At 49.2% G+C, this 24,047-nt stretch overlaps 1 protein-coding gene across 1 annotated transcript; it reads left to right on the top strand.

Moving 5' to 3' along the window:
- The first annotated feature begins 3,780 nt into the window (after positions 1–3,780).
- Positions 3,781–24,047, top strand: map3k9 (mitogen-activated protein kinase kinase kinase 9). Its single transcript, XM_035384647.1, is given in 12 exon segments — positions 3,781–4,583; positions 10,506–10,919; positions 17,251–17,431; positions 18,764–18,912; positions 19,285–19,460; positions 19,781–20,021; positions 20,490–20,612; positions 21,224–21,356; positions 21,577–21,692; positions 21,792–22,568; positions 23,613–23,896; positions 23,898–24,047. Coding segments are annotated over 12 exon segments (3,156 nt in total). The 5' UTR covers positions 3,781–4,171.

Raw genomic sequence — 24,047 nt, 5'->3', positions numbered from 1 at the left:
GGAGCAGTTGCCTCTTCACCCCTCCCTAGTGGATGTCTTACAAAAAAGAGAAAAGGTATTTAAAATGTGTATCCAAGTGAAAACAAAAGGGCACCGTCGAAGTGTTATTTTCTTAAGAAAACATAATTAATATTTGTTATTGTTCGAGATGCCAGTCTTATCTTTTTTGGGTGACTGAATGGTTCTATTTATTATTATTATTATTATTATTATTATTATTATTATTATTATTATTATTATTGCTGATTTTGCTACTTTTAACTGTGGATTTGAGATGGGAGAGGACAGACATACGGACACAGAACACACAGCCTTGCCTTGTGTGCTGTAGACGCAGACCAGAAATTCTGTTCCACCTGTGTGTGTACTATGTACACAGAGCTTTCACCACTCAATGCGTCTCTCCCTGTGAAGGGCGTCTCAGCTTCTATCTTCAGTCTTTTATTTGTCAGGAAACACAAAGACAAACACGAAATACTGTACGGAGAAGGAAAATTGATGTAAGACTATTGATCAAATTATTGACACTGAATTCACTGCTGTCTGTGTGTGGATGGTTGTGCTTTTGTGTGTGTGTGTGTGTGTGTGTGTGTGTGTGTGAGAGCGAGCGTATGTGCGTGCCTGTGTGTGTGTATGTGTGTGTGTGTGTGTGTATGTGTTTGCAGGAGCAGGGGACAAGGGTGTGAAAGTGCTGAGAAAAGATATTACCTTAGTGATGAAAAGTTTAGTTCCCAAAAGCTGGCAGAGGCGATGAAATTGTTGGCCATCATTTGACCGCCAAGTTCAATGAAAGAATAAACTTATTTTCACTAATGTTAGGAGTTTGGGGAAGGCATATCTAAATGGCACCATTGTTCTAAAACCTTCATTCACACAAAGTTGTTTAAAATTCATTAATGTGTTCCAAAATATAAGTATTACACATATAAATGGAGTAAAAATGTAACAACAGGATATTGTATTTTGTCAACATTGTGTCAGCTCATTTAAAGGAAAAACCATAAAAATATTTCCTGATTTAGATGGACATATGACTGTGTTTCCTCACTACCATGTAGAAGTTTGTCACCATGACAACAGGTTTACCAATCTCAACTACAGTCTCGACTCCCTGTGGATGTTAATGGTATTGCATTCCAACTCACAAGCCTGGAGTCATGGCTATCTATGCCTCTTTATGGTGGGACAAAGTGAAGCACTGCTCAATAGGTAGGATGCAAAATAGGTCTGGATTAAGAGCTGGACAATATAGAGGGAAAAGTCAGATGGTGCCCAGTGTGACCATCAACAGAAAAGCTTTGTAATCCACAGTGAAAGTATTCGGGGCAAAACCGCTATTTGTGGTGTTGAGCGCATAGCTTAGGAGGTTTCTTTCCCCCTACACAAGTTTTTGACTATACAGTATTTAAATTTATTTTCTTGGTGATTTTAATAAAATGTGAAACTTAATTCTCGCTGATGAGAATGAGTAACTAAGTTGTTTGATGGTCTCAAAAGCAATTCTTCTCCATGTTTGATTCTGTCCACAAAAGTATACATTACACACACTGTACATAGTGTTATACAGTGTAGTCATGGATGTGTCTGTATAATTACAATGATATGTACTGGCAAAGTTACTGGTTTATCAAGCTGATGAGAACTGCATTGGGGAATATGGTGGGGTGCCTCATTCTTGTTTATATTTCAGCTATTCATAGGTATTTCTATAAACATTCTCAAAACAGTTAGAGAAAATGTTAATTTCACAGAAATTTATCAGATTGACTGTCATTTAAAAAAAAAAACTTTACTGTGCTTAGTTATATTGACATTTCCGACCTTAGTACATTGATGTTGTCAGAGGAGGTAAGACAGCGGAGATTCAGGGGAGAGTAGTCCCTGCACCTCTTTGTTTCCAAGCATCCAAAAAAGGGCAGGACTTCCTGTTACTGGGGACTGGGGACTGCTGATGTCACTGAAGAAAACTGCTGTGTGTTCCACTCCAGATTGCATCGGCAGGCTGTGTTTTCCTGTGTGGGGTTTACTGAAGATGCATCCTCTTATCAGAGAATACTTGACAAAATCCTCAGTGATGAAATGCAATCTTATTGTTGGGGGTAACTACTGGTTTCAAAAAAATGCCTTTTCTTGTCATTTAAATTACATGAAAAAGAAGACTTAACCCCTATTTTTAGTATTTATAAATTGATTTATTTATTTATTTATGGTTTTTTTTGCCATATTAGTCTTACCTCACATCTCTGGGTTGGAAACACGTGACTGACACAATTATCACACACCACAACGTACCCTCCATTTAATGTCACATAAACTTGGATTGTTAATTCATTTTGTTAGTTTGTTCATTTGTTTTTTACTCTTCACAACAGAAAGTATTCTTTTTATTTCAGGGAATTCTGCATGATATGAATCTTCATTTGTTTCATTTATGTCCATTTATTTATTTTTGACCTTTTGCCAATAAAAATTTTAAAAAAAGTATTTGAATAAAATCACTTGCAGATCTGTGATGAATGTTTTCACATTACTTCAATGTGAGTGTCTTGGTCGCACTATTTCAGTGTTTATGTATGGGTACTTTGTTGGGAAGTTGGGGATTCCATAGTTGTGGAAGTGTCTTTGGTTTATTTTTGAACAAATAACTAACTCCGCTTTAGTCCACTGACTCAAAGTTTTCATGCATATTATCAAATAATTGTGCTATTTGGTTTCCCTTACATTTTTAAGAGTAAACTTACTCCTGTTCATTCCCATCCGGACAGTGTCTACATTATAGTTGTTTGACACAATATCTTTGATTCTAATATCAACTAACATGGACATTCAGTCCTGCATAACTTTATAAAATTAAATTAACTGCTCAGTGTGTCACATATTTACCCTTCTGCTACCACTGGAAGGTAAACCCTCACAGCTTACTTAACTTTGAGAAGAAAGCAGCCTGTCTGTTCTGCCTCCAGGAGGTCCAGATCAGGTAACAAGACGTCTGTTTGATCCTCTGCTCAGTAGAGCACCTCTCTCAAATTGTTTGTTCTGGATAGGGCTGTATACTGAATAATGAATCACTGACACATCATGGGAATCATCAACAATCATTAATATTACACTGAAGCATTAAATTTGCGATATAGAGACTGGGAGAAACCACCTGAACACCGTCAATCTTCATATATTTGGTTCATGAGCAATGGCTTGACACAGGTAGGCTATTCATGGGCAGCATTTATTTTAAAGCGTTTGTTTTTGTTTGCAATGCATATAGCCTATGTTTCCGGTCTGAGAGAGAATATGTTTTCGGGTTAAATTTTAAAGAAATTGTATGCCTACACGCACCTAGATAAAGTGGTATGCAGCTCAGTAAATGATAACTAGCCTAAAGGCAAAACTAGGTTAGGCTATATATAATAACAAAATATAACAACAACAAAAATGTATAATTCGTCGGCTAATTTACTCAGGACAAATTAAGCACTAATTGATGAGCCATCTCACATTTTAATAAGTAACATTTAAAGGTCTCACTGCCCGAAATGTGATTCGGGAAAAGCTAAAGAAAGACAATGCAAGTAAAGTTATACTGATTTATGCCTACCAGAAAAAAAAATCTGATAATATCAGTTTCGTCTTAGATTTTGCCATAACAACGTCCTCAACCGACAAATGTACACGGATGCCCCTGGTTGACATTCCTTGCTGTCTACACATTTAAACTGACCTGGCGAAGTGGGCCAAAGTGGGTGGAGTGACTCGATCAGGTCTGAGATCAAGGTAAAACGTGCCGTGAATGATGCGACGGCACACCTATCAGACAGTGAGGGCGGATGATTTGTGCACCCCGTTCAGCCACTAATAAAAACAAATGGGCGGGACTGCGTGTGAGCGTTTTGAACTGTGGATGGAAACAGTACTTGGTGAAAAGGCAATCCTGCAGTTTTCACTGACTGGCATTCAATTTCTCTTCTGTTCAGCGAACAGTAAAAACATGAAAGCGGTAATTCAGCAATACCGTTCATAACGGCTTGCTACAATCTTAGGTAGGCTACGGGCTAGCTACTAGCGCCATCGTGGCAGCTGAAGCTGTGTTGCTAGGGTACTCCGACCCTAGCGGTCCGCTCCAGGTGTATGTGAGCCGCCAGGGTGATTCAGGCTGCCCTTATGGATCGCTTCAATGGATGCCTTCAAACCCCCTTTTAATAACAACACTTCGAGAGCAACCGGGTCCGTTTCTCAGCCGCCAAATGCAGAGAGGGAGGTTACCTGCTGGCCAGTTCCAGAGACCCCAGAAAATGGGACTGCAGCTGCCCCGGTTTCAGGACAAGCCGTCTCGGGGTACTGGACGGCTGTCTTCGACTACGATGCCAATGCAGACGACGAGCTCAGCTTGCGGAAGGGGGACCTGGTGGAAGTCCTATCGAAAGACTCGCTAGTCTCGGGAGACGAGGGTTGGTGGACAGGAATGATAGAGGACCGTGTTGGTATTTTTCCCAGCAATTACGTTAGTAGTGGGAATGCCATCTCTGAAAAGATACGGGACAAGACTGGGGAAGATTACGCCGACTACCCAGTACCATCGTTGCACTGTAAGTAGCATAGCTGGCTAGCACTGGCTAGAATGAAACATTCTAAGCGGACCTGTGGGCTATACCAATGCTGCGGTTTCAGTGAAGATTATCACAATGCTCCGTCACCACCGCACCACATACATAGCTAATTAAAATGTCATTGGCTTTTGGCCAGAACTTTTGCTTTCCTTCTGAATGTGTCTTTGTTACCGGAGGCTTTGCTCGTATATGGTTAATTTTTTCAGGTTAGCTCGCTGGCATATTTCAGTTTTTTGTTCAGGTCCTTCTCATCCAGGAGGCCCGTAAACCCATCTTCTGTTACCTCCAACCCCGCCTTGTTCATCCGTCGCTCCGACCACTCGCATCCGATCGCTGTATCTTTTTTCCCCCCTGCACGGTTACTGTGATGGTATTGAAGCATATTGTTTACGCCAAGGTTAAAGAACAGAGACGCTGCGATTCCCGTTTTCTGTGGCCAGTTATAAAAAACAATCAGTGCAATACAAGTGTGAATGAACCGTACTGACTGGGGATGTTCTTTGTCATCGCACTCTGTGTAGCTACAGCATAATTTATTGACGTGGCCATGACAAACTTGGGCAGAAATATAGCTAGAGCGTTCTGCAAACCCGGTTGTCCCAGTCCTTGCTTTGTCTGCAATACAACCTCGCTTAAAGTTTTAACACGGGCCTACCTATATAATAAGATTATTTTTTATCAAGGTTGCACAAGAATATGCCTCTCATCATTCTTCATTTTAGTATGCATTGGCAATAATATGTGTAATCATGTTTTTCTTGCTGTAAACTGTGCATTCAGTCAAAACGGAATCATTGATGATTAGACACTGCTTTCCTTGAGTGGTCTTTGTAATTGATACAGTGTGCAATTGACAGCTAAATTCAGATCGCTAATTTAGTAGCCTTCTTTAAATCTCATACATTGAATAACCCCCATTTTGGTTGTATTTTTGGATGCATTGTGATGCTTACCTTGGTTGGCCTTAACAAAATTTTTTGTTTTTAAAATGCCTTGTTTTTTAAAAATGTATCCACTTTGCACAACGCTAACAAACATAAAGGAAAAGAAAAGCCCATGCATTATTAAATCATACACCTGGGTTCAATAAACATTTGTCTTTAGCAGTTAGAATCATTTGTGAAATAGGAAACTAGGCCAAGGCCTGCATTATTTGTAAAGCAAAGTTCAAGCAGAAGCATTTATTGAATCAGGGCCATTGTCACTGTAGTATCTGTCAGATGGAAACAGGCAATATCAGGCGGTGGAATGATAATGTGCTGATGGTCGGAGGGCTATCTGAGTGCCACATGGTCATCGCTTCCAGCCTGCTGCAGTTACCTGGGTTACAGCAACAGCAGCAGCAAATGGCCACATCACTGGAGTAGAACTCTCCTGTCATTGGGTCAGTCAGGTGTTCCGAGTAATTGGATTGGCTGTCATGTGGCTGCTGGAAGGTCAGTTGGTCATTCAGCTCATGCAGAGTGGTTTTAATTGCAGCTCTACAGCTAGACAAGCCATGGTGCTTCGCTGTAGAACCCCTCAGTCATTCTTATGGACTTCAGTGTGTGCTAAACACAAAAAGTTGCTACTGAATATTTTTGGAATGAAATTATTCTGCTTTAAGAGTTTGTAAAGAGATCCTAAACAGCCAGTTGACAGAGAAGGCTTTTATAAAACTGAGTGATGTTGTTGACATTGCTTCCACAAGCCTTTTATGTTGATGCTTTGAGATTTTATGAAAGATGCTGTCTAAAATTAGAACCTCATTTTATCAGTTGATTTGCCACATGAAAGTTTTGGATTGGCTGTGTCATGTAGGAAAAATCTCTGTTGTTTTTACATCAGGTTTACAGTTGCACTCGTTTGGAGGTAAGAGACCCAGAAAGTAGGCCTACATGTGAGATTTTTATGCTGGAGGTATGCTGAACATGCAAGTTTTAATTGATTGTAGTTACAGTGGACCTGCACATGTAAACACTAAGATTCACATGTGATCATATCCCATATGGAACAGCCTTGAGGCCTTTCTTTATGTTTTTCTTCTTTGGTTATGACCCCTTTAACTTCCACATATTCTAAAATATGAAAATTATTTTCTGTCTTGTTGGATTGCTTTTTTAAAGGCAGCAATGTAAACTTTTGGTTGTTGCTAATTTCACATTGCCAAATAGGACTACATTAGAGCAGGAATCTTCAGCTCCAAACCAGACACCGTAGTAATTGCATTACTACCTTTTACTTTAGATACCATTCCAGAGCATTAAATAACATAAAATATAAATACATTTTGAATATCCAGTTTGGAGAATAGAAGTGACATTATGGGCCCATCAAAGCAGCCATCGGCAATAAATTCCAGATGCAACGTCAACCCTTTACTGAAAATAAAAAATACCTGTGCATTTTTCTGTTTGTTTTGCTTTATTATTTCACAGCTAATCAAATCAATCCAAATGATTACCGTATTATTTGCAGTTATGGGGGAGACGACAGTATGACCAACAGGGTGCTTCACTTGGCTGAATTAAAATTCTGTTGCTATCCCTCATTGGTCTGCGGTAGAATGGTAGAAGACCCGGGCATTCTGCTCTGTAATTGTGAGTCATAATGTCATGATGTGCATTCCTGCATACATAATGGTAGTGTTGTGTTGCATTTACGCCAGGATAGCTTTTGTAGTCAAAGTCAAAGAAAGGCTTTTTAACTCGGATGAACTTGTAACAGGTCACGGGTGTGGGGCGTGGCTCCATGTGCACTAGGTTGGGAGAGTCAGATCTGGGACACTAGACTGGCACCGATTTGCATTGAGCAGAGAAGGTCGTTTCTGGTCATTTTTGAATGGATGCGTTTACACCGAGTGAGATACTGAGCCGTGGAATGGAACTGAGACTAAGATCAGTGGCTGCGGTTTCCTGAGCATATCCCAGCATGCACAGTATTGACCGGTCTCAGCTGGCAGAATGATCTGTATCACATGCAGCTGCCTGTGTAGTGTCTTTATATGCAAAGACTCAGTGTGCTTCTCGTCCACACGTTTAAGCTGCAGAGATGTTCACTTTTGTCTCCGTTCCCAGAGGAGCCCTGTCTGATGCAGGCCCACCCTGCTTTGTGAAGACGTTCCGCTGGCTGCAGTACGCTCCTGCTCATGTTCGACTAATGACGAAGCCTGTGCACTGAACCCTCACCAGCTGAGCCGTGTGGGACTCCTCCATTTGTGTGTATAATTATGGATTATGCCATCAATGCAGGCCATTAGCCACAACATATTCTGAGCTTGTTTAACACTCTGATTGTTTAACACTCTGTTGCTGGTAGTGGGTTTCTGTAGAGGAAATGAAGTGGAAGCTGGCAGCCTGTTTGCTTGGACTTTTTTTTTTTTTTTTGGAAGTTAGTACATCAGTTTAAGACTCCCCATTTGACGGGCTTAAGGATGCACCCAGAAGGACTTTTTGGAAACTGTGGTGTAACACGTCCGTGTCAGTTGGCCCTCCACAAACCAGGACTATGAAGGCCCTGAAATGTAGCCAGTTGGAGGGGGCGGGGCGGGGGGGGGTTATATAGGTGCAATTCACTGGGAGTGTCACCTCTTCATTATCTATACTATTCAGCTCCCAAGTTGCCATTTAATGACCCGATTAATAATTTTATATGTCCTATCATGTGTGCTGTTTGCAATATTTGTGCCTTTTTATTCCACTGAACCCCTACGCTATTGTTACCTCTGCAGTGGTGTTGCCAGTGCTGTTAATAAATATAAATATCTCAGCGTATTTTTTTTTTTTTTAGAGTATCTATAAATCGTGACCCAGCTTAAATTAATGAATGTCTCTGCGTAAGCGCTTGTGTTGTAGCGTTTTAAGAAAACTAGCCGCTGCTCCCTGCCCTTGCAGCTGAATGTGTTTGTGTAGGGTGACGAAGAGTGATGAAGTCTTCATCGTCTGCTTCCCTTTGTGTGTGAGCCCTTCATATACATGCTACTAGGCCCTCCTATATACAAGCCTTCATGTGTTGCCCGGGCGTTGTTTAGTGTTTGGCCCCTTGGGGGGGGGGGGGGGGTTTATAACCTACCGAGATCCAGCTCTCACTCTGGGGACCAATCAAGCTCATGTCTGGTAGGGGGGGGTCTAGCCAAAAAATAAACGGGAATTGTCCATATGGCACAAATGGTGCACCAAAGCCGTAGTGAAAAGCAGCCCTTCTGCCACGGTTTGCCATCCTACAGGTCGCCCCTGAGGGATGTGCTTTCTTTGAGCTGTACCCAGTGCAAACAAATGTCAGGAGCTATTAAAGCCTTTCTGAAGTTGTAATTCTGATTCTGATGTTGATGCTAACTGGCTCTGATTTACTGGCCGCTTGTTCTTTTTTCCATAATTAAAGAAGGGCAGGTTTGGATTTCATTGTTGATATGCGTATGCATATACACACTCACATACACTCATCAGCTGCTAATCCAAGTGTGTGACAGATATTATGCTGTTCAGAAAAGGAGAGTTGTTTACATACTGGTATAATGGTCCCCAGGAAGTAATGTTTGTGAGGAGACCAAAACAATGGGCCTCATTCACAAAACCTTTATTAAATTATTCTTACTTTTGTTCTCAGAAATGTTCCCATGAAAAAACAACATGAGATTCATGACACATGTACAGACCTTTGTTTTTGAGATCAAGAATGCTGGCTGTTTGTAAATTTTATGTGCAATCCTGATTTGCGTAAGGAAACAGTCATGAACAATTACAGATCAGCAAAAAATGGTGAATGCCGAAATGTTCTTGGAAACGTTCTTACTCGCAGTTTACGATCAAATGTGATCGTACGCATGTTTCGTGGATGAGGCGCAATGTTTTGGCCTCAGGGGTCCCATTGGGTGGGGGCTGTGATAGTGTATCAGCTGTTAGCCTAATCCTGCTTTATTCAGCGGCTTTTTTATTTTTATCGCCTCACCATTTCATCCCGTCATTTTCAATAACACCTCTTCCTTTGTTAAAACATGCTTTGAAATGCATGAAGGCCTAAGAGGTTGAGCTTCACTAATCACTGATCAGCCCATGAACTAATTGCGTGCCCCCATGCCAGCTGGTAGCGTGCATCCAAAACAGCGGTAATCTGAGTAATCAGTGTTTTTCAATGTTTAGCACACCCTGGAGTATAAAATAAAAATGCAAACAGGGAGAGTTTGAGGGGGAAGGTCCATGTGTCTTTTTTGCACACGTGAATGCGTGTGTGTGTGTGTGCATTGTAGCTAATGGTCATAACTTACCTCGCTAAACTCACAACTGGAAAGAAGCACCGAGAGATGTGTACACCTGCCCATCGTTAAGTTGGTTTATGTTCGGCTCATATGGCCCATATTAGCTGTTTAGTGTTGTTGTTCTTCTTATTGAATATAGCCCCCCCTCCATGCTCTATAGGGCTCTGCCCTAGATTTCACTGACAGCCTCCCGTTTGAAATATTCATCAAGGTTAGGCTGCTCGATCGACTGTTAGCGATTCACACAGTGCAAGTTTACTGCAGCCCATTTCCTGCGCGCCCAGTGCAGGGGCTGGAGCACTAGTCCGCCAGCCTGAGAACAGCCTCGGAATAATACCCTACAGTCACTTAGCACCGTGTTTCCGTTTGCATTTCTTCAGTGTGTGTGTATGTGTGTGTGTGTGTGTGTGTGTGTGGGTGTCTGTGTGCAACACTTTGTTGAACCTCTGAGCAACCTCTGAAGATAATGCAGAGAGCGAAGGAGGATGAAGCTCTCAGAGCTTGTGATAGATGGATAGATGGATGGGTGGATGGGTGTATGGGTGGGTGGATGGGGTGGGTGGGTCGCTGTGTTTGTGGCTGATTTCCTCTCATGTCCTGACTAGTCTCCTAACCTGTCCGTTACCCGTGCGTTCCCCCTCTCTCTCCCCCCCCCCCCCCCCCCGCAGTGCTGGAGATAGACTTCTCGGAGCTGACCCTGGAGGAGATCATCGGCGTGGGCGGCTTCGGCAAGGTGTACCGGGCCCTGTGGCGGGGCACGGAGGTGGCGGTGAAGGCGGCGCGCCGCGACCCGGACGAGGAGGAGGGCCAGACGCTGGAGAGCGTGCGGCAGGAGGCCAAGCTCTTCGCCATGCTGCGCCACCCCAACGTCATGGCGCTGCTGGGCGTGTGCCTGCGGGAGCCGCACCTGTGCCTGGTGATGGAGTACGCCCGCGGCGGCTCGCTCAACCGCGCCCTGTCCGGCCGGCGCATCCCGCCGCACGCGCTGGTGGACTGGGCCGTGCAGATCGCCCGCGCCATGCGCTACCTGCACTGCCAGGCCATCGTGCCCATCATCCACCGCGACCTCAAGTCCAGCAACAGTAAGGGCCCCTCCTTCCCCCCCCGTCTCAGTGATTAAAAACAGGGCTTCTGAAGACCTGAGTCTTTTTCCCCTGTCAGTGTGTCCCCTGTCTGGGTGGGTGGATTGGCCAAAGACGTTTTTTTTGCGTTTCTTTGTCTTTTACATTTTCAAAAAAAAAAAAAAATCTTGTTAACACATGACAAAAAATGTGAAAAGGAAGAACAAACAAAGTGGGAGGAGTTAATTCTGAGTCTGGATTATGTGAAGTGCACAGCCGTTCAGTCTGTTTCACTCTGTGTAAATGTGTCTTAAGTGACTCTGCGGCTCACTAGTCAGAGGTGTTCATATTGCGGATGAGAAGACGGGACAGGAAGCTTCCCGTGGAATAGATTGATAGCAAACCGTGATGTCGATATGCAGACGCACCTGATCGATGCAGGAGAGCGCGCTATCGACGTATCGACGTAGCTGAGAGCGGGCGGGAGTTGGGTTTGGATTAATGGCTTTCAGTTAAAGTGTTGAGAAGAGGTTCAGAAACAACAGGAGGCTGTAAAGAAACCAGTTCAGGACAGAACCCATAGTGGGCTGCACCGTCTCCCAGCTGGTACCAGTGGGGACGGGTTTGGGGGGGGGGGGGGGCGGGAGGGAGGGTCCGGGGGCGGGGCGGTTCACTCAGTGAGCTGATATTTGAAATCACTCCTGTGCTGCTGGTTCCTTTCTGTTTCATTGCGTCTTCTTCCACCGCCGAACTCGTCCATCTCCCACCACTTCCATGAGTGTGTAGTGAGAGATACGACAGGAATTGCCATTTTGTTCATCTGTCTCTGTCTGGCTGCTGTCGATGCTTCTCTGCGCTGTTAATGTAAATTAAAGGTACTCTCAGTGTGCTACTGATAGGGATGCTTCTGTTAAAAATCAGTGAACTGCTGCTCGTGATCAAGAGTTTAACGTAGATAGTTTTTATTCCATCCTTTTTTTCCTCATCAGAGAACTGGGAACCTTATTTCCTGTGTGAAAATTGTCACTTTGCATCAACATATCCAAAGCCCCCTCGCTCCCTGTCACTTACATGAATGAGTTGGATGAAGTGTAATGTCAAACAGTGCAATTTGTCACAGGTTTATATTTTTAATTGCATGTGTCTGTTCTCATTTGAATTGGGCTGAAACATGAGGCCTCCTTGAGTTCATTTCACTTGCAACATTTTTGCAGGGATTCAGTGAGTACTCAGCGGGCACCAACTGAACACTGAGTTTTGGGAAGTTGTGTGAAGGGGGCGGGGCTGGGGGAGGGTAATCCTGTATTCTGTAGTGGGGTTTGCCCTCCTGAATCTGTTAAACCCCAATCCTATTACAGGGGATTTTCCTTGTGTTCAGGCCCTTGTGTCCGATTGGACAACCCAGGGTGATTAGCTCGGGCCCTTGCTTCCGATTGGCTGCCTCAGGCTCATTGTATTGGGCCACTTGCATCTGATTGGCTGCTCTTTGGTGATTAGCCAGTCTCTGCTGTCGGCATCACCTCTCCGGGGGAAGGGGGGGGGGTGGTGAGTGGAACCCCTGCCACACCTCTCTCTCGCACACATAAACACGGGAGATCAGAAGCCCATGGTACATGCAGACTCCAGCGACCTGTCCTTTAACTCCCCCCCCCAGCAGAGCTAATGACAGAAGCTGACCACTGATACCACACCTCTGTGACGTGAATGTTCAGGTGTGCTTGCTTCTGCATGTTTGGAGATAGTTGTGCAAGACATTTGTTTCCCTCCTCCACAATGGTATCGATTGCATCTTTTTTCGCATTACTTTTGATTTGATTTTAATTCGGTGTTTTTTTTTTTGTTTCTTCCCAATGGAATTTTTTTTTTATCGTTCAAAACGATGTCTCGTATCAGCACGACTGAAGATAATCACAGTCACATCATCGTTTGTTGTGGTTGTCAGTCAGGAGTCACGATTGCAGCTTCTAATTTCTCTCGGGATCGGGGAACCAGCGAGGCTATGATAAGACATGCAAAATAGTAACAATGTCAGCAAAAATAATAACACTTTGACCACTTGGGCATTTGTCAGATAAGGAAGTTAATTGATTCTCTGAAAGGCAGAAGTGAATTTAAAATTTTTAATGTGGTGTCCACCTGCAGTATTCTGTTTTATAGTTTTACAAATATGTTCCCCTGGATCACTGACCTTTTAGACTATATTTTTAGATGATATTCCTGTCACATTAGATGAAATAATATGTGGGACTTTCCTTGTTATTCCAGTGGGTTGTTATTGCTCAGTGAACATTTTTGTGGGGAACAGTCAGTGAAAAGTCGGTGTGTAAGCATTTGGTCCGCCGAAGAAGCGGATTGGTCTCAGCCACGAGCTGAGGAGAGCAGCGCACCTTTAAGCACCTGGGCTGATTAGCTAACGCAGCCCAGGTGCGTGTGCCTCTCTCCACCAGCCGGCGCAGCCGAGACCAATCCGCTTCTCCGGCGGACCGATTGCTACACGGTGTTCAGGTGAAAACCCAGTTACGTTTGGGGTGAAAGGTGAAAGTTTCATAGCTGACTAGGACATAGTCAGGCTATATTCGGCTAAAACCTGAGCTACACTGGGGGTTAAGCTAGTCTGTTTATGTCAGAACGTCTCTTCCTAGATTTCCACCCCTTAGGTCCTCTACGTTCCGGCTTCTGCTCTCTGGGTGGAGGTTGTGGAGGTTGTTTGGTGGCTCGCTCTGCTCCGTGTCCGTAGCGCTCCACACAGGGTCTATGACTGAGAGCTCTCGGGTTGTCTTTCCCTTTAAACACTTGCCTCATTGTTCCTCCTCCCCTGAGCATGTCGGTGTCTGGGACGCGGTGTTAAAACCGCTAGCTTTAACCGCCATGGCTGTGAGGCGCTAACAGAAGAATGGCGCGCTTACCCCAAGCTCCTTTACGACTACACGCCAGCACATCAATATTGTATATTTATGTATTATTCAGCTACTTTGCAGGCTGCCCTGTCTGCAGACATGTACATTACTTTAGTCTTTAACCACAGCTGTAACAGGGCAGTAGTATCCTTCTTGTGTGCTTTTCTCCCCTCCTCAACACGCGCTCACACTCTCTCTCACACACACACACACACACACACACGCGCACACACCATGACTTTAGCCCACTGCTGAATCCCCACTGTGTTCTCCTCAGTGTACCCCTCGCACCGGTCTGTCTGTCTGTCCCTGGACCTACATTCCCAGTATGGACATGTGGAATTATTATTATTACATTTCTGATCAGATGACACAATATGTTGTGAGTGGTTTCAGCTGGGATTTGTGGAGTGCAGTTATAATTAGGGAGGTCATCTGTAGGTGCAAAGGTCATAGAATGGAATGGAGCTGAAAATCATGAAGTATGGCTGTTTTTGTTCTAGAGGGGTGTTTCCTCTCCCTGTAATCGGTACGCCTCCATATGTATATAGCTTATAGATAATTAAGGTTATTGGTTAAATGAAGTTTGTATGGGGACATGATCATCTAACACGTGATTAGGCCAAATTGATTGGAAAAGCAGGAAAGTTTTCTGGAGCCGGTCAGAAGTGTGAACAGGATAAATGTGTGTTTATCGTCAGGAAGTTCCTCCTGTTGCTCTAGTCCTCCTTTTCCCTCTCCCTGTGCTGTGGCCGGCTCCCTGGCGGGGACCTTTATGTCCGTGGCTGCGGTTGTTTACCATCATAATCGCAGGCCCCCGTAAATCTGGGGGTCCCTTGATGTGCCTGCCCCACCCCTTCGGGCGCACCCCTCAGATGGGACGCCCTGCGGCAGATGGCCTGTCATTGTGCTGCCTCTCAGCGCGGGCCTACTGTGTGCTGAATGGGACGGCCCGGGTGCTGCTGCTGCTGGGGTGGAGGGTGGTTAGTGCTCAGCGTGGGGTGGTGTGTGTGTGTGTGTGTGTGTGTGGATGGGTCTGTATATGTGTGTGAGTGTGTGTGTGTGTGTGTGTGTGCGTGTGTGTGTGTGTGTGTGTGTGTCTGCATGTGGTGTGCGTGTGTGTAAGTGTGTGTGTGGCATGCGTGCGTGTGAGTGTGTGTGCACATGTGAGTGTGTATGTGTACGTGTGTGTGTGTGTGTGTGTGTGTGTGTGTGTGTGTGCATGCACGTGTGTGTGCGTGGGAAGGGCCCAGCTGGCATGATGTTGCCATGGTATCCAGCGGTAGGGCAAGCAGGAACAAAGAGCTCCACAAAGTCGACGAAGGAAAAAATGAGTTTGCTTCTATTAGCACTGTTCAGCAATGACCATTTAAAAATAAAACGGCAGACATTTTCTGTCAGTCAGGTCTTACCGCCGTTGTTTGTTGTCTCAGTCTGTCACCGAGAACTTGATGATGTCATATTAGACATAGACTGAAGATTATAATTTATCGTAACTCAAAATCTCCTGAACGATGCAGGAGCCCAGTGGAGCCCCGTTAGCCTTAGCGTTAGCTCGCTGCGCCGTGACCTGCTCCTCACCTCCGGTGGTCTGTATACTGGCCTGGGGTGTGGAGAGAGAGGGAGAGAGAGGGGGAAGATCGCTCAGCAGTGACTTGGCACATTCCTCCCGGGCTGGTGTTCTAGAAGCATGGCGGGGATTCTCCCTGGATCGAATTCCAAAATGACGCAGAGAAGCCCGTGGGTAACTGCCGCCCTGGTGCCGAGGCAGGATGATGTCATAGTTAATGAACGGGAGTGGGGGCAGACCTGCGGGGAGGAGCCTGCAGCTCTGGATGAGTTTTAGCCTGGAAAAGGGGGGCAGACCGTGGTCACTGTGTTTGACTGAAAACTGTGATTCTGTTAAAACCATAGAACTCAAGCTGCGTTAGAGCCACAGGCTGAACCAGCCAATCCCTGTGCGTTCATGGATCAGGTCAGGAATACCTTTGAGCATGTTCCAGTTTTTAAGGGACATGATGTACCTTCCTGCAATAACTGCTCAGTGCCAAATGGTTAGTTAGAATAGTTTCTGTTGTTTTTTTTTCACATCGATAAATTAATTTAGCCCCCCTCAGAAACCCAGACCCTCCTACTGTTTCAGTAATAAAAATCAGGAAGCGTAGTGTCTGGAGGCTACTTTTAAATGCTGGTCCACAGTAGGTTTGCTCAGAGACGGCTTCTCTGGCTCTTGCATGTGTGTTGCATCAGCTTTAGCTGTTTGAGGCTTTTGACATTTGAGGGAAAGGTATTGGTATTAAATTTATCTTGTCTTGTATGGACAATTGGTTAATTGTATGTAACTTTAGCGCCTGTAAGGATTTAAGTATTCCCTAATCTATGATGTTATGGAACATGGTCAGAAAACTTTACTGCATATTGACTCATTAGGATAGTGGTTGGAGAGCAGGGCTCTTCACTAACATCTTGTCCGAGGAGCACGTTGTCTCCTAAGTTGAAAGATGCAGTAATGCATCCTAATTAGTAGATGTGCTACTAAATCATTTAAAAAATCATCAGTCAGCACACATCAGTTTTCAGGCACAAACGCTCCTAAAATGGGAGCACTGTGGAGCCCTGGAGAGCTTTAGCCGTGCACAGCAGAAGACATGAAGCATTTGTGAAGCAGACGTGTAGCGTTTTGTAAAAAGCTGGGGACATTTTGTTTTTGTATTTGATGTAATTGATTTGTCAGAAATGTGTGTGAAAGATATAACTGCCATGTAGCATTTCCAGTGTGAGTAGATCTGTGTAGGGGCTTACAGGGACAGCTTGTGTAAAAGCGGTTTCTTTCATTAACTGCGATATCCTGTCTCCTTTTTTCTCTTCTTCTGCTTTCTGTCCCTCCTCTGTCGTGTTCCTCTCCCTCCATTTCATATTGCCTCATGTGATTGTGCCCTACCTATTCTTCCCTATATCTTTCCCTCCACCTTTCTCTTTTGTCCCTTCATCCCATCTTTCTTTATCGCTTTTTTGTGTCATTGCACTATTTTTGTCATCATTTGTCAATTTCATTTTTTTTTTTTTTTGGACATCAATGTTATCTTTCCTCTCAAATCATTCACCCACGTCACTCCGTCTCCACTACACCCAAAATTTAAATCCATGCCAATCTGCCCATAACCGAATATATCCCAAACCCCAAACTCCAAACCAATATTATTTGCCCCCCTTCTTACCCTTCACCTCCCGACCCCTGTCCCACCTCACAACCCAACACCCCCTACCTCCACTCTGACCTTAATTGCCCCCACCCCCCCACCCCTCTTACCTTTCACCTCCCAACCTCCTGTCCCGCCTCACAACCTGACACCCCCCTACCTCCACTCTGACCCTAATTGCCACCCCCCCTCTCCGCCCCCCCCCCCGCTCCCGCCGGACCCCTCCCACCTCGCCCCCCCCCCCCCCCGCCGCAGTCCTGATCCTGGAGAAGGTGGAGCGGGAGGACTTGAGCAATAAGACCCTGAAGATCACGGACTTCGGCCTGGCGCGGGAGTGGCACCGCACCACCAAGATGAGCGCAGCGGGCACCTACGCCTGGATGGCGCCCGAGGTCATCCGCTCCTCCACCTTCTCCAAGGGCAGCGACGTGTGGAGGTGGGCAAGGGGCGCGGCACGGCGTGGCGTGGCAGAAAGCCGCCGTCGCCGTAGCGACCGCGACTCAAAGAGGGCCTTTGCCTTGGCCCCCTGTCTGTTGCTCTCTCTCTCTCTTTACAGGACTCTCGCGGTAGCCGCTGTTCACGGTGTGGGGAGCCACGCTCCGTGTTCTGGCTGAACGTGTTTGGGGTCGGGCTGGTCTTCAGGACCGAATCGCCGTCCGTAGCTGACCGATGCGAGCGGGCGAATTTGAAAAACGGGAGCGGCCGCTGTGGAGCCGTCTTTAGCGGACGGCACGAGCGTTTTATGATGGCAGTTATAGAATTTTCGGAACGTTAGCGGATGATCGGCACGGGGCAAGTCCTTCGCTCATCACCGTGATTAGATCAGGTGTTTTTTCGGGCGCTCACTGGACCTTAAGACAGCTGGACTGAGTTATGAGTGTTGTGAACGGGCGGGGTCGTGAGTTGGCGCTGGAGAGGGGCGCGTGGCGGTGTGGGCGGGCAGCCTTCCAGGGCCTCTGGCGGGGCCGCGGTCTTACGCCACACCCCGGCTGCGTGGCCCACGGCCACAGGAGTCCCTTAGCAGCAGGAGGCTCTGCGGGGCAGGGCTCCATTTTGAGCCGTGGTGAGGGGGGAGGGGGGGGGAGGAGGGACCCCTTTCCGTTTGGGATAGCAGGGAGGAACGTGTGCGTTTTCCCCACACGGCTGAAAAATTGCCACCTCTGCCGTGGCGAGAAATTCCCTGGCCCTGTGGTCTCGCCTCCGTGCCGGTCACACGCCCCTCTGACCGTTTCTCTGTCCGTTTAGGCCGAGGGGTGAGCGGAGAACTGCCTGTCCCGGGACCGAGAGTGTGAGAGTGCGGCAGCATCCAAACCACCCCCCCCCTCCCCACCCCCTCCTCCCCCACGCACACACACTTACTCTCAGTGTGCTTATGCAAGTCTTCTGAAGGAACAGAAGCTGAAATAGAGAGAAGGGAGGAGAGTGAATTGGGGTTTGAGTATTGCTGTGTCATCACCTGGCAGGGGCACAGATTGCTCCAGATCGCCAGCTGTGTTCCTCCTTTGCAGTGTTACCCATCTGTACCCCTATTTTCTCCCTCTCTCTTTCTCTCTCTGTTTCTTCCTCTCTCTTCCTCCCCCTCCCTCTCTCCCCCTCTCCCTCCTTCTCCCTCCCTCCCTCTCTCCCTCTCTATTTCTCTCTCTGTCTCTCTCCTTCGCTCTCTCTGTTCCTCTCCCTCCCTCCCTCCCTCTCTCCCTCCCTCTCTCTCCCTCTCCCTCTCCCTCCCTCCCTCCCTCTCTCCCTCCCTCTCTCTCGTTCTCTCTCTCAGTTATGGGGTGTTGCTGTGGGAGCTCCTGACGGGGGAGGTGCCGTTTCGGGGGATTGACTGCCTGGCGGTGGCGTACGGGGTGGCCATGAACAAGCTGGCACTGCCCATCCCCTCCACCTGCCCCGAACCCTTCGCCCGTCTGATGGAAGGTAACCGGAGAAGGGCTTAAATCCCCCCTGCCCCCCCCCACCCCCCTCTTGACCCCCTCCAGGGTCAGCACTGCTCCATCTGTACAAGCTTTCAGCACACAAAGCTGTGTGTGCTGCGTGTTTCTGCTTACATATTCTCTAACACACGAGAGGCGGTTCGTTTCTCAGTCACTTCCACTCTACTCTTTCAGCAGAATGATGCATGGGATCCATGGTCAGTATTGATTTTTCTTTTATTGGTCCAACATAACAATGTTGAAATATTGGGGGCATTTAGCTGTTCCCCGGTCCTGGAGAAGTGCCGTGTGTAGCATCACCCTGTGCAGTGTGGCTGACGTCCCCCCCTCTCACCCTCCCCCCCCCCCCCCCCAGATTGCTGGAACCCCAACCCCCACGCCCGCCCCTCCTTCGCCACCGTGCTGGACCAGCTGACCGCCATCGAGGAGTCGGGCTTCTTCGAGATGCCCGCCGAGTCCTTCCACTCCCTGCAGGACGACTGGAAGCTGGAGGTGCAGGAGATGTTCGACCAGCTGAGGGCCAAAGAGAAGGTGAGGCAGTGTAGTACAATGGGTAAGGAACTGGTCTTGTAACCTAAAGGTCACAGGTTCGATTCCTGGGTTGGACACTGCCGTTGCGGCGCTTGAGTATATATCCAGCTGTGTAAATGGATGCAGTGTAAATGCTGTGTAAAAGTTGTGGAAGTCACTCTGGATAAGAGCGTCTGTAAATGCCTGTAATTTAATGCACTGGATGAGTTTGGTGACTCCAGACTCTTCTCGGTGCTTTTTAAATCCCGCCCCTGGACCCTCACCCTGACCCCGCCCCCGCCCCCGCCCACGCCCCCGCCCCCTCCTCGCTCCCCCGGCAGGAGCTGCGCTCCTGGGAGGAGGAGCTGAGCCGGGCGGCGCTGCAGCAGAAGAGCCAGGAGGAGGCGCTGCGGCGGCGGGAGCAGGAGCTGGCGGAGCGGGAGATCCACATCCTGGAGCGGGAGCTGAACGTGATCATCCACCAGCTGTACCGCGAGAAGCCGCGCGTGGAGAGCCGCCAGGGCAAGTTCCGCCGCAGCCGCCTCAAGCTGAAGGACGGGAACCGCATCAGCCTGCCCTCGGGTACGAGCGCGGGGCGGGGGGGGGGTCTGCCCTTGGGTACGAGCGCGCGGGGGGGGGGGGGCTGGGGGGGGCTGGGGGGGGGGGGGGGGTGGGGGCGCGCCCCGATACACGTTTAGGCCTTAGTCCTAAATCCCTTCCCCAGTCTGGAACGCCCTGCTGCAGTCCTACTTTAGGCCCATTCCTGTTACGTCCTCCGTAAGTTTGGAAGAGCGTAGACCAGCGTGTGCCTCCTCTGTTACTTTCAGTGATGATGATGATGATGATGCTGATGATGATGAAGATGGTGATCATGATGTTGTTGCTGATGATGATGATGGTGATGATTATGAGGAAGGCGCTCATGCCTGGTCACCATGTTTGTCTTTGTTGCGGGTGTCTGTGATCCCAGATGATGATGATGATGATGATGAGGAAGGCACTCATGTCACCATGTTTGTTTTTGTTTTGGGGTGTCTCTGTGGCCCCCAGACTTCCAGCACAAGATCACAGTCCAGGCCTCGCCCTCCGTGGACCGCCGTCGGAGCATGATGGGTAGCAGCTCCAGCCCCCCCACCACCCCCCCATTACTGCCCCGTCTGAGGGCAATACAGCGTGAGTGTCCTCCGTGGGTGACCCCTCCCCAGTCGGACTGCTCCTCCCTGCCTGACCCCGCCCAGTCGGACTGCTCCTCCCTGCCTGACCCCGCCCAGTCGGACTGCTCCTCCCTGCCTGACCCCGCCCAGTCAGACTGCTCCTCCCTGCCTGACCCCGCCCAGTCAGACTGCTCCTCCCTGCCTGACCCCGCCCAGTCGGACTGCTCCTCCCTGCCTGACCCCGCCCAGTCGGACTGCTCCTCCCTGCCTGACCCCGCCCAGTCGGACTGCTCCTCCCTGCCTGACCCCGCCCAGTCGGACTGCTCCTCCCTGCCTGACCCCGCCCAGTCAGACTGCTCCTCCCTGCCTGTATCCCCATCATTCACAAACACACTTCACAGCGCAGTTGTGCTCAGGTGTTCAGTGCATTCTCAGGACAGTAGTAGTCAAGATCTACACCCGAAACGGTTCTCTAGTTCCCCATATAGTGGACTAACTAGGCTATTTTCTAGAAATTGTCTGGCACCCTAGTTAGTCCACTAGATATGTCCACCAGTATCGGCAGCACTGGGGTCCTGTGTGTGTGTCTGAATGTGCGGCTCCTCACCCCCCTGGTCCTCCTCCCCCCAGTGACCCCGGGGGAGAGCGGGAAGGCATGGGGGCGGAACGCCGCTTTCCAACAGGACGAGGAAGAGGAGAGGAAAGGGTCCCGGAAGAAAGGGCGGAACTGGGGCCTCCGCGAGCAGCAGAGCGGGGAGGAGAGGTGAGGAGGGGGAGAGGGAGGGGTAAGGGGACAGGGAGGAGGAGAAGGAGGACAGGTGAGGAGGGGGAGAGGGAGGTAGAGGTGAGGAGGGTAGAGAGGGTGGAGAAGGGGGAGGGGGAGGGGGAGCTGAAGTGGGGTGGGTGCGGGAGGGCAGAATTGGGGTCCCGCTGCTCTGCGTCTCTGTAAGCGTGCGTCTCCGTCTCTGTCCCCCGTCCCGCAGCGCTGTGAAGGTCACTCCGGAGGGGAGCAGGCAGCGCTCCTCCAGCGCCCCAAACCTGCGCCGGTCGCCCCGCCTGAGCCCAGCCGTCCCGGGAGTGCCCAGCCTAGCAGAGATGGGTGAGGACCGCAGCCCGTCCCAAATACAGCCCCCCCCCCCTCCCGCCGTGCAGGGGACCATGGGAAACGGCTAATAATAACAACGTGCTTCTTCTGCAGAAAACGAAGACAGCTGCTACAGCGCGGAGCTGGCCGACTCTCCCAGCCAGTCCTACCTCTGCATCCCCTTCCACAGGGAGGGCAGCGTTTCGGAGGGGAACGGCGGGGAGGCGGGCGGGCCGGGCCACGCCCCCGACACGCCCCCCAGCTGCAGCAGGCGCAGCCCCAGCGGGGGCCGGAGGTCGGAGCTGGTCCTGCTGGGCTGCGGGGCGCTCCTGGCCGCCGTGGGGCTCGGGTTCGACCTGCTCAGCCTGGCCCGGCCGGAGGAGAGCAGCAAGCCGCGCTGGGAGGGGTTCTTCCACCGGGCCGGGGGCCAGCGGCGCAGCACCAGCCCCCCCACGCGCAAGCTGTTCCGGCGGGAGAGCCCGCTGCGGCCCCCGGCCCCCCCGCCGGAGCGGGCCTTCCCCTCCTCCCTCACCCTCCTCTCCCTCTCCTCCGTCTCTGACTGTAACTCCACCCGCTCCCTCCTTCGCTCCGACAGCGAGGAGCTCCTGGTCTACCGCCCCGCCTCCCCCCCGCCCCCGCCCCCGCCTCAGCCCCAACCCCCGCCCCAGCCCCCGCCTCAAACCCCGCCCCTCCCTCTCAACCCCCTGGTGAACACCCACCTGGAGAGCTTCAAACGACACCCACGCCAGTCCCTCACCCCCACCCACATCCCCTCCGCCCCCAGCACGGCGCCCCGCCACCTCCATCGCACCCCCTCCGACGGGGCCATCAAGAGGGGGTGTCCCCAAATTAACCTGCACCCCCTGCCCATCAAGGGGGCTGAAAATACAGGTCAGTGGCTGCCTGGTCCGTCTGCATGGAAGAATCACTGCAGTCTTCTGCCGTGATTCTGAGTTAGTGAAGTACATTACCAATGCCCATATAGCCTTTAGAAATTTTGAAATCAATCTTGGGAATGATTAAACAGAGCCGAAGGAAACATCATCCTAAACGATGATGTGACAGACAACATTCAGTTCATGTCTGTACACACATCCATCCATCCATCCATCCATCCATCCATGATCTATACCCGCTTATTCCTGGTCAGGGTTGTGGGAGGTGCTGAAGAATATCCCAGCATGCATTGGGCAAGAGGCAGGAATACACCCTGGACAGTTCGCCAGTCCATCACAGGGCACACACATCATTCACTCACACACACACACACACACACATACACACACACACACTCACACCATGGGGCAATTTAGACTCTGCAATTCACCTAACCTGCATGTCTTTGGCCTGCGCATAACATTAAAATATTTTCTTTTCCACGGAGAGCTAAACCTTGTCAATCAATTTTAATATTGTATATCAGTTTCTCAAGACATTCTGATAAACCAGAAATGGAAAATGTACAATTTCTCTGTAATAATGGTTGGAGTTTCTACATAGTCACAGTAAAAGGACATTACTGTACTAGACGAGTTAATTCAATAAGAATTTGGTCACAGTGAAGTTCTGCTCAGTGTTTACACCATGAATGTAACCATTCTGAGTGGTATCTATCAAACTAAATTTATGAACTGTATAAGCTGATGGCATGTTACATTGCAGACCTCTAGCTTGGTCATTTTAACGAGCTCTTGGACAGCTTGTCAGCTGTTTCAGCGATGGTTTATGGTGCCTGAGAGGGGCAGAATTACATTTAGCAAATTTGTTTGTTAGCAGATGCATACTTTTTTTTTTTTTTTGTAAGGCTGTGTCTGTAGCGATGGCCTAGATAGTCTTCTCTGTGCTATTTTTGTGCAGTGATCCGGCGATGTGTTCTCTGCAATGCGGGTTTTAACGGGATGCTGTGGGCTGACTCTTCTCTCGTTCTCCCCTCAGCCGTGAGCCCTAAAGGTCTGAAAGACCACGTCGCCGAGGTGCCTCGCTTGCCCGACCCCAATCTGGTGTTCCCCCCCACCCCCCGGCGCCGCTGCCCCCCCGAGCGGCCGAAGACGCTGGACTTCGTGGCCCGGCCGCGCCCCTCCCCCAGGCCCCGCTGCGAGGCCTTTTGGGCCGACTCCCCCGGCGGGCGCGCCCGAGGGTCCCCCGCTCACACCTCCAGCACGGAGACGCCCCCCACGCTGGAGTTCGGAGGGGACGCGGGGGTGCCCCCCACGCCCCTGGCCCCCCCCCGCGTCCGCCTCCCCGCGCCGGTGCGGCAGCCTGCTGGACGAGCGGGACGAGGGGCAGTGCCGGGACGACACCCTCCCCCTCTGCCGGCCCCGCCTCCCCAAAGACTCGCCCTACCGGCCCCGCCCCGGCTTCTGGTCCTAG

The sequence above is a fragment of the Anguilla anguilla genome, chromosome 1 (genome assembly GCF_013347855.1).
Source record: "Anguilla anguilla isolate fAngAng1 chromosome 1, fAngAng1.pri, whole genome shotgun sequence".
Lineage (NCBI taxonomy): Eukaryota > Metazoa > Chordata > Actinopteri > Anguilliformes > Anguillidae > Anguilla > Anguilla anguilla.
The sequence above is the reverse complement of the archived record's forward strand: the minus strand, read 5'-3'. Positions and strand labels throughout refer to the sequence as shown.